Source organism: Mus pahari, chromosome 3 (genome assembly GCF_900095145.1).
Source record: "Mus pahari chromosome 3, PAHARI_EIJ_v1.1, whole genome shotgun sequence".
Lineage (NCBI taxonomy): Eukaryota > Metazoa > Chordata > Mammalia > Rodentia > Muridae > Mus > Mus pahari.
The window spans coordinates 65,885,357-65,901,233 of NC_034592.1; the positions used below are offsets into that span (position 1 = coordinate 65,885,357).

Below are 15,877 nucleotides of genomic sequence, written 5' to 3' on the forward strand. Positions count from 1 at the left end.
ATATATATATATATATATATATATATATATATATATATATATATATGAATTCTTGAGATAAGATCTCTCATCCAAACTGGAACTCATCATTTCAGCTCTGCAGGCTAGCCAGTGAGTTCCCAGAATCTCATCTCTGTCCCTTCTTGATGAGGTTACAGGTATGTATGGTCACATTCAGGTTTTTAAGGAGGCAGTGGGGATTAGAACTCAGGTCCTCCTAAGTGCATAGCAAGTGCTCTTACTCGCTAAGTAATCTCCCCTTCCTTAATATCTGATCCTTAAAAGAAAAGGAATAACCTTCAAGGAGCTTCTTCGGTTTGCCTAACACATTGTGAGAATTTTTCTCTTTAGAAAAGGCATTCTTCTCCCCCACACACACCCCCCTTTATATTACTTTTATATTTTTACAGGCCAGGCCTTATCTTCTTCCCAGTCTGCCCTCACAGTTCTTCATCCCATTCCTCCTCCCCCTGTCTTCAAGAGGACGCCCTCTCCCAGCGAGGCCTCTCCACTTCCTGGGGCCTCAAGTCTCTTGAGGGTTAGGTGCGTTTTCTCCCACTGAGGTCAGACCAGACAGTCCTCTGCTATATATGTGTTGGGGGGCCTCGGACCAGCTAGTATATGCTGCCTGGTTGGTGGCTCAGTGTCTGACAATTCTCAGGAGTCCAGGTTAGTTGACACTGCTAGTTGTCCTATGGGGTCACTCTCCTCCTTAGCTTCTTCCAGTTTTTCCCTAATTCAACAACAGGGGTCCCTCACTTCAATCTAAAGGTTGGGTGTGAGTATCTGTGTCTATCTCAGACAGCTAGACATTCTTAGTATGACATTTCAAGAAATTTACAATAAGATAAACTCTTTAAGACAAATAAACAGAAAGCCAAACAAAACAACCAGGGAAGAGGCTGGTTTCTTCTAAACTGTAGTCATTTCTATTAATGAAGTCATAATGCAACTGAGGGTTGTGTTGCACATCCAGGAAGCCACACCCTCCCATATCTCCAGGGTCTTTTCTGCCGCTTGGGAGAGGGTTGTTTAGGTTATGATAGCAACAAATCTCTTCTGTTTAGGAACACTTTCAAAGCAACAGCCTGAACTTTATCTTTTTCCCCCTTCTCCTTCTTCATCTGGAGACAGTACTCTGTGTCCCCTAGTTCCTAGTAGGTGCATCATATGAGTCCTGTAAAATCCACATCTGCACAGTTATCACAGGCAATCACATGACTGTGGCTTTGTGTTTGCCTCTTCATCTATCCTAGAGAAAGCTTTCGTGGAAATAAAGTGCATTACACAATTCAGAAAAGCAAGACTTTGGTTTTGGTTCGGTTTTAACTCAAGTACTTTCATTGGCTAGAAACAAAGAGGGAACAGACTTCAGTGAAGAATCTGTGCATCACCTGGAAACATTCACTATCGACTCTGAAAATAAAGCTGGTAACTGCAGACACACTTATCTATTTTAGCTTCCTGTGGCCCCCTGGACTTTTGCTTCTTCACCTTGAAGCTGGAATGTTCACATTTCATGAAGATTGTTTGCAAACTAATAATAAATCAGGCATATAAAATTTTAATTAAATATATTATATAGGAGTCTACACAATTTTAAGCTATTACTGATCACACAGAATTATCTGCAGATTTTAAACTGTTTTTCATTAAGTATGAATTAAGGGTAATTCTTGGGGGAAAAATCTTTTCAGGCTGAAATAAGAGAAAAGACTCAAGATCCAGGTAATAGGCTGCCCACTTTGTGTGCGGAGTGACACCTGGGCAGGAGAGTCCCCACGGAACTCCCCTCTGTTACTTCTTCATTTATCCTCAGCTGTTTCAATAATGTGACGTTCACTGTTTTTCGATCCTTTCAAAATATTTCTTCTTCCCCCCCCCTTTTTTTTAAACTTTCCCCATCATGGTTACATAATAAACATTCACTATTCTCCAGCTAGGCCACTGTGTTTCTCTGAGATGAGAGGAAAAATATTAGCTGTGGAAACATCTAATATTTTTCCAAAGGTCAAACTATCTTCCAGATAATAAAAGTAAGAAAACAGTTAGTTAAAGGAGAAAAACAAAGGTGGTTGAGTTTTAGAAAATGGATCAGACATGTTTGGGAGGACAGAGGTAACTGGAATTTCTTCCACTTTCTAAGGATATTAATGATAACTACAAATTGAATGCATTTTTGATAAACAAAATAAAAATAAGGTCCTCACAGAACTCATAAAAAGGAAGTGGGCACGGCAAGTAGCAATAACCTAGTGCTTTGTTCCTAGTGTGTCAGGGCAGTGGTGTCCTAGGACAGAAGGACATGGCACTCTAGAAATACTGAGCCCAGTGCAGGTTTCACATCATGTCAATGAAGTGGCCGGACACATCTACAGAATGCACGCAGTCACCATCAGCTCTCTAGTCTGTTTCGTACCTTTTGTTTGATTTGGTTTGGTTTTTCCAGGCAGGGTTTCTCTGTATAGCCCTGGCTGTCCTGGAACTCACTCTGTAGACCAGGCTGGCCTTGAACTCAGAAATACAGCTGCCTCTGCCTCCCAAGTGCTGGGATTAAAGGCATGCGCCACCACTGTCTTGTTCTCTAGTCTGTTCCAAATTATTGGCCACTCTCCTTCCCCCAGGGATGCTCATGTAGTTGAGTGCTTGCCAGTCAGGAAGTCTTCCAGTTACAAAACTTTCTCGCACACTTTCCAGCCCCTGGGTGCCCTTTCCTCCTCCCATTTGCTCATCAGAAACCCATTCTTCCTTCAAAGGAGGACACTCTTAAGGGAGGTCACCTTCCTTCTTGTCACTACATTGCCCATGCACCTCTTTTGAGGGCCAAGGTTATTAAAGTTGACTACATAGAAAGAAAAGTAGAGAGTATAAGAAGACAATGATTCCTACATCTTATCCAGAAATTCTTACTTTGAACACCTGCTAGAAAGATTAATATTAACAACTTGACAGGGTCTAGAACCACATAGGAAACAAGGCACTGGGGACCTTGATGAGTATCTAGGTTCTGGTAGCTTCTGGCCATGCCTGTGAGGTGTTAGCTTGGTTAGTTTTATCGAGGTTGAAACACCAGTTCTAAAAGTGTGTGCGACCGGTTAGTGGGCTTGAGTCCCGCAGTCCTTGTCTGCTTCCTGAGTGAGGATACCAGACCTCCAGGTGTCACAGGCTCTTGAAGCCAAGACTGCCTCTCCAGAAGGGACTATTCCCTCGGACTGTGAGCCAAAAGAACCACCCCTTCCCTTTCACTGGGAAATGTTATCAAAGCAACAGAAAAAGTAACTGAGACATTTATACATTTGGATTTTTCTTTCTGAGTCCCCAATGATTTTAAGACACCACAGACAACTCTGAAAACTATTATACTGGCATTCCTGCTAGCCTGTGTAGATCTACGTTACAAAAATATATTTAAGAATGTTTTTAAGCTGAGAGGTATTGGTAGATGATTCAGTGAATGCATTTGCCACACAAGCATCAGAGCCTGAATTGAGATCCTTGTAAGTCACACAAAAGTAGACCCGGTAAGTAGTTCAACTATTTCTGAAGAACTCAGCACCTCTCCAGAGTTGTGAGAGTCAGGGCAGGACGAGAAACTCAGTGACAGGCATCGTAGCATGTGTACCTGAAGAGCAACAGAGAGCCTATTCACCCATGTTGAAACCCATGAAATATTTAAAAACGAACTGGTACGTTCCTGTGCTTGGGCTGTCAACTCTCTTCCCCGGCAGCCAGCCTGCTTCTATCTCGTGGAGACTGATTTAGAGCGCCACAATCTCTCCACCCAGTTCACTAAGTTCCCACTGGCAGGTCGCTGCCACGCCAACCCCATGCTTCAAAACCCCCACGGCCTTTGTGGTGCACATCTGGCAAACCCACACTTTGCCACCCGGACCTTTCTCTCTGGATCCCAGACGAGCCACGGTGTGAAGGAAAACTTAAACTGAGTTCAGAAGCAACGGTAACTCAGTCACTGGGTGCAGCAACTAAAATCCTAATCTTATAAGCCTTATTAAATCTAAATCCTCTGGTGCCAAATCCTGACAGATCCACCACTGAAACCAGGAGACACGCGGAGCTACATCTTGTCCTCATGCTATCCAGTGTTGTCCTCTGACCTCTACATACAGGCTATGGCACCTTCACACTCACACTCAGATTCACACGAGTACCAACACACACACACACACACACACACACACACACAAAGAGACACACAAAAGAATTTCTAAGAGGAAAAATCCTAATCAGAGGTACTAAGCCTAACATTTTTTTATTTAGAAATCCTTTTTTTTTTTTTTAATTCTTCTGACAGGCTCACACAGTGAAATACGCAGTTCTCCTGCCTTTGCCTACTGGATACTAGAGGTACATGTCCCCAGCTCTGCTCAGACTTTTTTTTTTTTTTTTTTTTTTTGATTCAGAGAAAAAAATGGCTTCTATTTCCAATAATTTTCTCATGTTATTAAGCACACTTTCAGATGTTCCTTTTCTAGAGTGTATTAATTCTATCATTCAAGGAAACAAGCCCACATCAAGCTCTGAACTAACATGAACTTGGAAAGCTTTAGAAAGACGTCAAAGCTTTCTATCCCAGTACTTGGTGAACCTGAATCTATGAGGCTCATGCTGGAGGGCTTTTTTGTTGTTGTTGTTGTTTTGTTTTGTAAGCTGCAAATCTGACAGTGGCAAAAACACCCAGTTTGTGGGTCACCCGATTCAAATGAGAGGTTATTAAATTTGTAGCTTTTACCAACACATTTGCTTGTTGCAGTGATCCTTGGGACAGTTCAGAAATGGAAATCATTACCATAAGCCTATTATGTAAAGAACATATTTGAAAAAAATTACTAAACCTTAAACCAAGAAAAATGCACATTATGGCTGTGACTGAGCTACAAATCAAATGCGTGTGAGAGAGCTGTATGTCTGTTGCTGCTTTCAAAACTTACTTTTCAGGTCACTGGATTAGTAGAATTAGAATTGAATCACCTAAAATTATATAATTAATTATGCAGCTTCTGTTAAAATAACTAATTTTCTCAGGGTTATTAGCAAGTTCCTTAATAAAGATCCTTTTTTATTTATTTTTTCTTTTCCAATTTTTTATTAGGTATTTACTTCATTTACATTTCAAACGCTATCCCCAAAGTCCCCTATACCCTCCCCCCCCTCCTCCCCTACCCACCCACTCCCACTTCTTGGTCCTGGTGTTCCCCTGTACTGGGGCATATAAAGTTTAAAGATCCATTTTCAAACGAACCTGGGAAAACATGGGTAGTTGCTATCAGGATAATAACTACTGGTTTAGGCAATTGGGTGAGACTACTTTAAACTTTAAACATATTAAAAGGTTTTAGCTAAGAATCTCAGGTATGCTGTCACCTGGGAGTCAGGCGCACCCCATCTGACGCACTACCCAACCAATACTGACCAGGACCTCACTGCTCTGTTAATAATTTTTCCTGTCCTCAGTAATCACTAAGGCAACTATACAGCCTGGAAGACTAGATGATCGATTATTCCTTCGGTAAATGAATAAACTATAGGTGGATTAAGGAAAAGAATAATCAGAGAAACAGAAGCACTTTCAGAAAAAGCATACTTCACTAATTCACCCAATCCTTGCACTTTCTTGTGTGTACTGTCTGTTGCCATCATGGCTTCCTCCCTGAGCTTGTTATGTGACTTCTTGATCTTCCCAATGAGCAATGGCAACAGGACTCAATAAAATTCATTTGGAGCCTATAAAAAAAAAAAAAAAAAAAAAAGAAAAGAAATGTTCCCATTTCTGCATCCTAAAATGATGATGAGAATTTGCCCAGGTTATTCCATAGAGAGATGTTAAAGACGAAATGCAAGAAAGCCAAATCCTGTAGCTCAGGGCCCTTTTACCAGCCACCATGAGCAAATTGTTCCATTTGACCACAAGTACACAAGAAATCCCCCACTGAGTTCAAGTCCAGCCTTGTGAAGATCAGTGGGACCCTTCTCTCCCTTACCTTACCTCTACTCCAAAATAAGAGTCATCTTCAGCATTATATTTTGGGAATATTTACAAACAGTAATAGCTGATACTATCATCTTCAGTTATTGATTGACCTGGGTCCTCTTTGGCAGCAAGCGCTCTTAAATGCTGAGCCATATCTCCAGCCCCCATTCAGTGACATTACGTTTTGATTTATATTATTCTCTGTGTATGAGTGATTTGACTCTCCATATGTGCATGTACTACATGAATGCAGTACCCAAGGAGTTCAGGAGTATGCCAGATCCTCTGGAACTGGAACTATGAATGGCCATGAACCACCACGTGGGTGCAAAGAACCAAAAACACTGGTCCCCTGCAAGAGCAGCAAAACATCTTACACAATGAGCCATCTTTCTAGCCCCCTTTTAAGTGTTTTTTAAAAGCAAGAAAGCAAACATCTTCAGCTATTGACCAACACAAACACTGATTTAGTTATTTGAAAGACTGTGCTGAATGCATTGTTTTTAAATTTGAAGCCTTGGGGAAGCACTTTCTTACTTATGATTCATGTTCTCCTAAAAGTTATGAGAGACATTACAGTTGACTCTATTTTGATTCTAGCCTTAGGAATCTTATATAATTTTTTTTTATGTTTTTAGGAAAGTCAATCCCTCATTTATGCAATTACGATAGAACTTGGAGGAAATGGATGTAAAAAGGATGCAGATGAAAATACCACAAGGTCTTACAGTTGCAAACAGCCAGAATCAGCTCAACCAAATGACGAGTGCTGGGCCGTGGTTCTAGAAATCTGCACGGTTCCTTTGGTTTAATGTGTACCACAGAAACCTAGCTGTCAGAGGAAACATAAGCAGTTGGCATCTTTGCTGGAGATCTCTAATAAGCAGTTGCTCCCAGATTTTCACATACGCCTACTTTTTTCCAAGCTTTTGTTTCAATGATGTAACTGAAAAGTGAGTTGATCTTGTAAGACTTTCTGTTCTTTCCTCAATTGGAACCCATAAAATTGTCACTGTCCTGTGTTAATGACAGACACAGCTTCACTCTTTCATTATTGTGGATTTGTAATCAGTTTGTTCCAAACTCTTTGATCCTGAAAATCGTCAAATTAAATTGTAATTTTTTTTTTAAAGCTGAAGTAATTTTATGCTAAAGCGCATAATTCTCTATGCCTATATACAGCTGATCAGGAAATATATAACCAAAGAATATCTATTTAAAATTTTATTCTAGGACTGAGGAGATGGCTCAGTGAACATGAGAAGTCAAATTCAAATTCTTGCATTATGGTAAAATGTCAGGGGTGACAGCTCATGTTTGTAAGCCCAGCACTAGGGCACTGAGACAGGCAGAACCTGGAACTCACTGTCCGACCAACCTCTACAAAACAAGAAGCTCCACGCCTCACACAATAAAGTGGAAAGTCAACAATAAAAAAGTAAATTAATTAATTAATAAAGGTCAACAAATTGTCTGTACATATGCACCAAGGACAAGCATACCTACACAAACATAAACTCTCGCTTGCTTGCTTGCTTGTTCTTTCTCTCTGTCTCTCTGTCTCTCTGTCTCTCTGTCTCTCTGTCTCTCTGTCTCTCTCTCTCTCTGTCTCTCTCTCTCTCTCTCTCTCACACACACACACACACACACACACACACACACACACACACAAACACACACCTTGTCTAAAAATACCATCCTAAGATACCAGTCGAGTCACAAAACACTCGAAGTGGATACCAATATAACTAAGAAATCTAGCCTCTTCCTAAGAAAACGTCAGGCCCTGGGAGGACAGGAATAGGGAGTGCAGAGCTAACCCACAGAGAGGAGCCATCGGTCCTTCTGATGCCCTCGTTGGGCGGCTTTCCACTTCCAGCAGCTCCAGTTCAGGAAATGTTGGGTTTTCCTCAATTAGAGCTCATGTCCAAGCAGCCGTAATCAAGCTCATAAATAAACTAAGGATTTCCCATGAGAACAAACTGTCAAAACTATGCTATGTCCAGGCAGAGAACTCAAGAGCCTTGGTTTATAAATACTGCAGACATCTTTAAAGTTATCCCCCGTCTGCAGACCCATGGGTCATCTTTTAACAAGCATCCATTGGTATGACTTTCTGCTCCTGATTTTTACTTAAACAAAATCCACAGAAGGCTAATTACTCAAAATGTAAGAATTTCCAGATGATGTGAGACCATTAAATAGATTATTCTACAGGCATAATCTTGATTTTCCTCATTTCAAACATTCCAGATCTTTGAAAAGCCATTTCTAAATCATACCAAACTCCCAAAATAACCTCAAGCATCAGCAAGCTGTCTAGCCCGTGAAACAAGATGTGCACAGCTGAGAAGGGGACACTTTCCCATGCTTCAATCTGCTCCTGGTTCTTGGCGCCATAGCTTAAATCATTCATTTTGAATGTCATCCCTATCATGGCATTGTGTAGAGTAGTACATGCACATATTTCCCGACAGAGTATTGGATAACAGTTAGTTCTTAGTATTAATATTAAGGCCTCTGATAAAAACAGCAATGGCAAGTTAAAATATGTAATAAAATACAGTTTATCAATAGATAATGAGCACTTAAAAATTAGAGCAACTTCCAGTATGACTAGGAAAATAAATAGGCACACTAATGTCTGATTATTTTTAATGATAATCATTACTTGTTTTGCATTCAAATAAGGTTGTTTTGCTTTGACTTTTATAATTCATATTAAAGATCAATTGATATCAATCTCTTGTCCTCTAAATACAATGACCTTTAGCTAGCAGCCAGGACACCCTTGAAGGACACAACAGGAAGATTAATTTTTAGTAAATATATCAGTTTTAGAATAGATTTGCTTGGCCGAGTAGCATCATCCTCTATAGCAGTGGTTCTTAAACTTCCTAATGCTGTGACCCTTTAATACAGTTCTCCATGTTGTGATAACATCCCCCCAATCTAAAATTATTTCTTTGCTCCTTCATAACTCTATTTCCTACTTTTATGAATCATAATGAAAATATGTAATATGCATGATGGTTTTGGTGACCCCTGTGAGAGGGTCATTCATTCCCCCCCCCCCCAGAAAGGGATCACAACCGACAGGTTTAGAACCGATGTTCTATAGTTTTCTCAACCTTACATTCATTTCTTGGTACTGGAGAGAGTTCTCAGGATATAAAGTGCTTGCCCCACAAGTGTGAAGATCTGATTTTGGACCACCAGAACCCACATGAAACCATATGGGTTGACATATGCCTGTACTGCTATACTGGTGGACGGAGACAGGTAGACCACAAGGGTTTACTGGCCACCAAGTCTAGTTAAAGTGGTGAACTCTAGGATCAATGAGACACTCTGTCTCAAAATATAAAGTAGAGAGCTTTAGAAAAATATAGCTTAAGTCAATCTTGGGCTTCCACATAAGCACCAAGCTTGCACAGGCAGTCATACACACACACACACACACACACACACACACACACACACACACATCTCTGTTTTGTAACTTTTTTCTACTTTAAAAGCAAAAAGTAAAAACCTAAATGGAAAGTTATTTTATTTATTAGCTACATTAAAAAAACAGCATCTCCATTTTTGAAAACTCTAATGCTAACTTTCCAGTGACTCCCCTGCCAGTTCGCATACTGGCTTTCTCTATTGCTCCTGCTCTCTCTGTTTTTGAGATAGGGTCTCATGTTATCAGTATGCCTGGATCTTTCTTTTATTACTAAACAAATTTATAAACACATCTTGTAGGCAAAAATGAAAAAATTTATTTACAAATAGAGAATTATATTGTGTTTATGTTATAATTTATATGTGATTTATATAGAGCCATATCCTATAAAAACATTTTGGATAAAAAGGATATTTATTATATTATACTATTTCATCAGTTGTCATTAATACTTAGTTATTTTCTGTGTGACTTCCTATACTCTGATGAGATTTTACAATGTATTTTCTCAAAATTATATAATTCTGTTGTAAGGAAGAAAGGTGCTCAAAAGAGATTCCAATTAAATGATACCAAATACTTAAGTATTTATAAAACAAAACCATCTAATAATGCATTGTAAGTCCTTTAAATTTTCAAGTGGGTTTTTTATGGTTTACACTATTTGTTCAACTTATTTTTAGTTGTACCAAAAGCTCTGCAGGAAATATATCTCTCTGAAATATCAGAATTACTGAATTTCATCTGGACACCTTGCCAAGAGAAAAAACTAATGTAGTCAGGTGTCCCTCCCTTATAATATAAGAATGTGAAAGATGTGGTCCTACTTATATGTGGGCTTTGATAGAAGTGTTTAAACTCTGAGCTAAACCATGGGAATAAACAAAAATGATTGTACTCAAAAGTATTTTTCATATTAAATATGTGGTATATATTTCAAATGGACATGTAACTTACTTATTTTATAATATTTTTTTAAAATCATAAACCCCAGAAGTTACCCAGTAGCCCAACAAACAGAATTAGGATCTTTTTATAGTTTTCCTCATTCCATCCTACTGGATTCAACATTTCTATGTGAACGGAACATGTGTGCCAAAAACACACTCAGAGTTCCACTGCTAACAGATACTTGTAAAAATAAAACTTTTGAAAACACATAAAGAGAAGAAACAGCATGTTCTATGGGCTGGGAGACTGGGAAGATCTCAACCCAATTTTCATTAGTCTTTGGCCCTAGCAGCATCGCCCTTTAGTGTCTCAGATCCCAGATGAATAGAGCAGTTCTCATTGCTAGGGCTGATGAAGAACTATTTGTGTAATTTGATTTTGTTTATGACTTTTTAAAATGGTACTCTTAATGGAAAATCCCCACAAAAAAATAACTCACTCAATTTGGAACCCCGAAAGAGGTTCAAAGGTTGTTGCTTACAAACAACACAAATGTTTAACCTGCAAGAATCCTTACAATTAACATTAACTATCCACTTTTATGAATTACAGTGGGAAAAATTCACATGCAATAAAAATTAATAGGAAAATGTGTGAAGTGAACCAGGGGCTGATCTCACAGCAAAAGCTCACACTTAAACTCTGCGTGACAAAGACATTCAAAGAACTTAGTTTTACAGCTTTTAAGGTTGAAACATTTTAGGAGAAAGTTTTCTTGGTATCAAAGTCTTAAGGTTGGTACATCACATAATACTGGAAAAAGCTTACAAAACAATATGAATTTGATAATACAGAAATGTTTTCAGCAATTATTTTTGCTAGAGTTACACATGGGTCTTTCATGTGATTGTACTAAATTTTGTAATATAAAAATATAAATTGGTGGTTCTCAATAAGATGATAAACAAGGAAGAGATAGAAATGTTCAGTTATCAGACTCCAGAGAAAATTCCCTTTGTGGATACAGAAAGGGAACTTTAAAGGCCTACAGTCATGTGTGTATGTCTCTCTCCTTAATGCTTGGGTTACCTCTTGAATTTAAATGACTCATGTACCTTTCTTCTGTAAATACTGAGAGGCAGAAACTTGTGTTGTTAACTAGGAGCACACGAATATCTGTTTTGTGATGTTGTTTCCTTCCTGAAAATTTATCATATCTTATTTCCTCTGGAAGTAAAGGTTTGTCTTTTCTCTGCATAAGCTTAAGTTGTAAGTACACCTCAATAACCATGCTGTATGTTCAGGAAAGGTTATTTTCAAATGCTCAGTGCTCATCCCAAATATCTACACAGTATTCATGAACAAGATTATGTGAAGTTTGCCTTGGCCACTAGAGAAGTTTTGTTTTTGTTCTTTGGCTCACATAGTATGGAGATGTATGTGAGTGTGTGTAATCATTCCAAGGATGACCTTTGTAAGAATGATTTGATAGCCTTACTATGAGAAATACTTTGAGAATTCTCATTGTATGATATCTGCACATCCTTAGAGACAGGATTTAAGTTCTGTCAGACTTTTCTTAATCCAGCCATGGGATGTCAGGGTATACTATGCATTATTCCAGAACCTTCTTTTTCCTATTTAATGAACAGTTTTTACTTTCTTAAATCTATAATAATTATGCTGATATAAAAATAGACTTTAACTCTGTCTCAAAAAAAGGATTTTAAACTAATTTTGCATCTTTTCTCTAAGATCATATATTTTACCTCCAATATGTCTCCCCAGGGTACTATGTCTCCCTGTTGTGTTCTTCCATTTGAGTGTTATGTTCACACATACATGATAATATCTCTAACGGACTCAAAGTCTGCCAGAGAAATACAGGTCAGCTAGATTAGAACCACAAGTTATTCAGGAGAAGCCATCCTACATAAAGAAATTTGGAAATTTAGAATGAAAGTTCCAAACCTTACCTATCTTGCTAAACTGTTAATGAATTATTTATAAGCAGCCAGGATATCACATTCATGGAAGTTCTCTTAAATTTATGTGGCCCTAATGGCACATGTGAAACAGATCCCCTTATCCAGTGGACTAATCACCCGAGGCGGAGCCCTGGAGGAGCGTAGAGACAGGCAGAAGTACACCGAGTAAGAAATACACCGAGTAAGCCCTCGAGGAGCGTAGAGACAGGCAGAAGTACACCGAGTAAGAAATTATCTGGTACAGTTCTCTAAGAAGAAAAGCTAGGCCTGAAAAAAAGATGTTCCAATGTGAGACTTGGAATATATACGATGTCTAAGGGACAAGGTACCCAGAGAAGAACCATAAGATAGGGCAAATTACTGAAGACTGGAGTTTGACTTAATTGCCAGCTTGCCCAAAACTACAAATAGCTTTGAGGAAGCCAGTACCCAACTGCTCTAAGGAGGTATGGCTAATGACACTAAACTGTCATGTTCCTCTCTCACCTCTTCACCATGCATAGTAACCGCAATGGCAGTGCCCACGTGCCTGTCGATCTCACCCTACATCTAACCCTGATCCCTTTCCTTCACTTGCTGGAAACAACTGCCTGAGTGAAAGTACAACCTCTTGGTACTAATCAGGAAGATTCACCCAGATCACCAGGAACACGAAGAAAATATCTGAATTCACCATGTTTTATTCTAATTATTAAGGCACAAAAGAAAAATCTTACTTTTAACAAAGAGCTAGTTCTTTTGGATTTAAATATTGTAACTATAGATAGGGTGAAACCCACCAGCAAGGAACACCTGAGCACATAACTTACAAGGAGTATAGAGGCTTTGGCACCAAACCATCTGCCTCCATCCCCCTAACTCCCACGTAGGATTAATACTCAGAGTAGATGACCAGATGGGTCTGCCTCTGTTCAGCACACCTTGCCTTATGAACAAAAAGTAGATTCCAGTTCGAACAGTTCCTATAACTTCTATGAACTTGAGAGAAAAATAGAGAATAATGTATTAATATATTATTGTATAAATTATTTAATTATATAGGGTTGGAAAACCACTGAGGTGAATATGCATTTTGAGGATAATTTTGGATTTATGAACAGTTACAATTACAGCAGTTGCTCTGCAGTAATTACAGCTACACACTTAAGTAGATATGAATTATATCTAGGTCTATATTGGATTTAAGTGCAATTTACCTTCAAAATGTTTTAAAACAGATTAATATTGTAATTGTGTCATGCATTACCAAGGTATTCTATTTCTATTAATGAGACTGTAAAAAAATGTACTTAGTGTATAAAACGCACAGGCTTTATGTAATTTCACGCTTTAAGATCCACTCATATTCAGGATGAAGTAATAATAAGGCCTGTTCTATAGATTTCTGTTATTCTGGATTTAATCCTAGATCAACAATCAGCGGCTACAACTTGAAGTTAGCATCTACTATTGTTAACATTTACTATTTTTGTATCCTTACAATATTTTCAGGGAAAATAATAAGTTGATAGTTAAGTCCTTTGTCTTAAAAGCAGAAATTATGTGTTCATTTTCTACCTACTTAAAAACCATTCATTCTCAAAGTTGAATTCTAAAGTATGTAACAGATAACTAAACAATCAAGCTAAAAATAATTGGAATAAACATTCACACACACACACACACACACACACAAATAAACTTTAGCTGAACTTATTATACTATTATGCCCATATTTTCCTGGTTACACATTCTATATGCTACAGTCTTCCTCTTTGACCTATTCCTGTCTAACTGCTTGCCTAATATTCCCAAAGGATCTAGAAAAGATACACTCCAGCACAGTAGCTATCAAATTCAAATTTATCTCAGAGCACATTACTTCAGAAAGACATAGCGTTTATAGCACAGAAACCCTGCCCTTGAGTATAATCAGTTCAAGGAACCAAGCACAGTATTTGCCAATTAGTAGAGTGTGCAGCTGCACTGAGCAACAGGGAGAGATTGCACAACGTTTCAAAAGTTTTTCCAGTGCTATGTCACTCATGTGCTTGAACAGCTAAATAAGTTTTTAAAGCATATTTTGAAGGATTGATAAAGAGTTTATGTACCGAGCTTCAGGGAGTAGAAAATAAAAGGATCTCTTCAATGTGCACGAAGTTAAACTCCAGGCACCCTTTGCTGCTCTGCTGTTGTTTAGCGCCACATTCCTCCGGGTTGAAGATGAAGGAGAGAGACCATTGTGGCTGACAGCCCCGGAGCCACCTGGGATGCAACAGGACTTACCGAAAGATGGGTCTTTGGAGGTGTTTCTTCCTGATTGTGACATACTCATCCATTTAAAGATGAAGGTTTAACTTCTTCCTGGAAAGCACTCCAGAAATCCGGGGGGAGAGAGTGTGGAAGCTATTGTGCGGCAAGGATCCCAGAAGGAAAAAGTAGTTTCCTCTTTCTCTTTTTGGGTGCTGGGAGAAAACTTTCCTGTTCTCTGCCAGCTGGGCAGTGTGTCCATAGAGGCCACATAAGACAGGCACGTTGGGGCACTCCCCCACAGAGTAGGGTGTGCAAAACCCACCAAGAGTCACGTTGATACAGGCAAGGGAAACACACAGGACCCTCAGAAACAGAAGAAAACAAACAGAAACCTTCCTACCCCAATCGATACCCAGGTAGGAGCTCCCCCTAAGTTATTGCAGCCATGAGAGCTCTCCCTCCATGTGCTGGTCAAGCCGGCAAGGCTAAGTCCCTCCCTGTCTTTAAAACAGCCTGTTCTGAGGCTCAACTTTTTTTTCTTCAAAATAAAAGTTGTACAGCTGGCTAAGCAGTCCCAAGTGAGTGCCTTCTACAAGCCGGTTCAGTTAAAATAAGAACTGTGTATGAATTACTGAGGAATGATGGGCTGAAGTTGCACAGCTGGCTTTGCTTCAAGAGATTACAATTATTTTACAATGTTGCTTTAGTTCACACTGGATGAAGTGTGGGGACAAGACATCATTTTTTTGGACACTTACAACCTAATAATCTACACTCAGGCAGAGGTTGAAGATGCCATTTCAACTGATAGAAGTCCCTGTGTGTTGGCCAGAGCCCAGAAGTTAGCAAAACAAGCATTGCTCAAGTGTATTGGTGAAAATGTACCCAGACGCTGCTGTCCTGAAGTGCATAACTATGAAAATAACACTACCAAAGAGAGAACAAGACACAAACACATGTACACACAAATAAACAAACAGGTAAATAAATAAACCCAAACAATCTGGGTGCATAATATTTTATAGTATGTAGGATTTTTAATTTTATAACAAGAGAGAAAACAAGCAAGTAGAAAAGAAAATCATGAACCAATTTGTGAGCATTATTTCATTGGAACCTGAGGCGTTAACTCTGTGAAGAGTAGCCCAAGTTACAGAGAGCAAAAATTCTAATTCTTCAAGGTAAGTTATTTGGAAGACTTTCTTGAATTGTTATCTAAGCTCCTGGTGGCCCAGGACGAAGTCATTAAATTCCAGGACCAAGGTTTAGTATGTAATTAAATGAGCCATCTAAGAGCATGATTAAAATGTTTTAAAAGTGCAT

At 38.8% G+C, this 15,877-nt stretch overlaps 1 protein-coding gene across 5 annotated transcripts in view; it reads right to left on the bottom strand.

The window, feature by feature from the left end:
* Pde1a (phosphodiesterase 1A) overlaps positions 1-15,877 on the bottom strand; it is a 287,640-nt gene that overhangs the window by 184,290 nt on the left and 87,473 nt on the right. The window contains exon 1 of one of the 5 annotated variants that reach the window (XM_029536149.1): positions 14,588-15,050. The exons of the other annotated variants lie outside the window; for them this stretch is intronic. Coding sequence (XP_029392009.1) covers positions 14,588-14,640 — 53 coding nt within the window. The 5' untranslated portion in view covers positions 14,641-15,050. Of the gene's footprint in view, positions 1-14,587; positions 15,051-15,877 lie in introns of those variants that run through there. 5 annotated transcript variants of the gene reach the window in all.